General features: G+C 41.2%; 1 protein-coding gene across 1 annotated transcript; it reads left to right on the forward strand.

The window, feature by feature from the left end:
• Positions 1-247: 247 nt before the first annotated feature.
• SARC_17744 (hypothetical protein) lies at positions 248-437 on the forward strand (the record flags this gene model as incomplete). Its single annotated transcript, XM_014288166.1, has 1 exon — positions 248-437. A coding segment is annotated over one exon (190 nt), but the record flags the coding sequence as incomplete, so codon positions are not given.
• Positions 438-780: the final 343 nt, after the last annotated feature.

A 780-nucleotide genomic window follows, 5' to 3' on the forward strand; every position in this document is an offset into this window, starting at 1 on the left:
ACACACACACAGAGAGAGAAAGTGTCGGTCATGGTGAAGCAGCCTTACCCCCTGGCTCCATTTTGGGCTCCAGGGTCTTGGGTTTTTAGTTTTTTGATGTTTTAGGGTTTTAGGGTACGTGGCTGTGAGATCTAAACTACAACAATATAAAGTGTTTCGCATGAGGGGCCATTAACCACGCACATACAGGCTCACAAGACTCAAGTCCCACACAGACACCTACTCTCACACAATCACTCGTAACAACATGTGCGATCAGTGGAATGACGTCTCCAGTGCCTATGCGGTAGAAGTCGAACCCTTTACCTCGTTATTCGCAGGTGATCTGGTGGACTTGTTGGAGTTACATGCCGATGAAGTGGTGATTGACGCTGCGGCTGGCTCTGGATGCGTGAGTCTGCTGTGCGCACCGAAGTGTAAGAAGGTGTATGCCACAGGTGTGTAAAGTTAATTGGGTTTGAATAAAAAGTTATCTTGCTATCTTTGTTAGGTACTTTGTCTTATATATTCATTTATTCATTCATTCATTCAATGCTTGCTTGAGCGAACAACGACGAGAGCAATTCATATTATATACTGTACTGATGGACCTACCGGTAAAACGGTACTGTTAACTTCAGTCCAACCTTATACTTCATTATGTTATTGGTAAATCTTGGTACACATCTATTTTAATGTCCAAACAAGTAAGAATATAGAAATTAACAGGTTTCAATATATATATATGTATATATATATATATGTGTGTGTGTGTGTGTGTGTGTGTGTGTGTGTAGTAAT

Source organism: Sphaeroforma arctica (assembly GCF_001186125.1).
Source record: "Sphaeroforma arctica JP610 unplaced genomic scaffold supercont1.11925, whole genome shotgun sequence".
Lineage (NCBI taxonomy): Eukaryota > Ichthyosporea > Ichthyophonida > Sphaeroforma > Sphaeroforma arctica.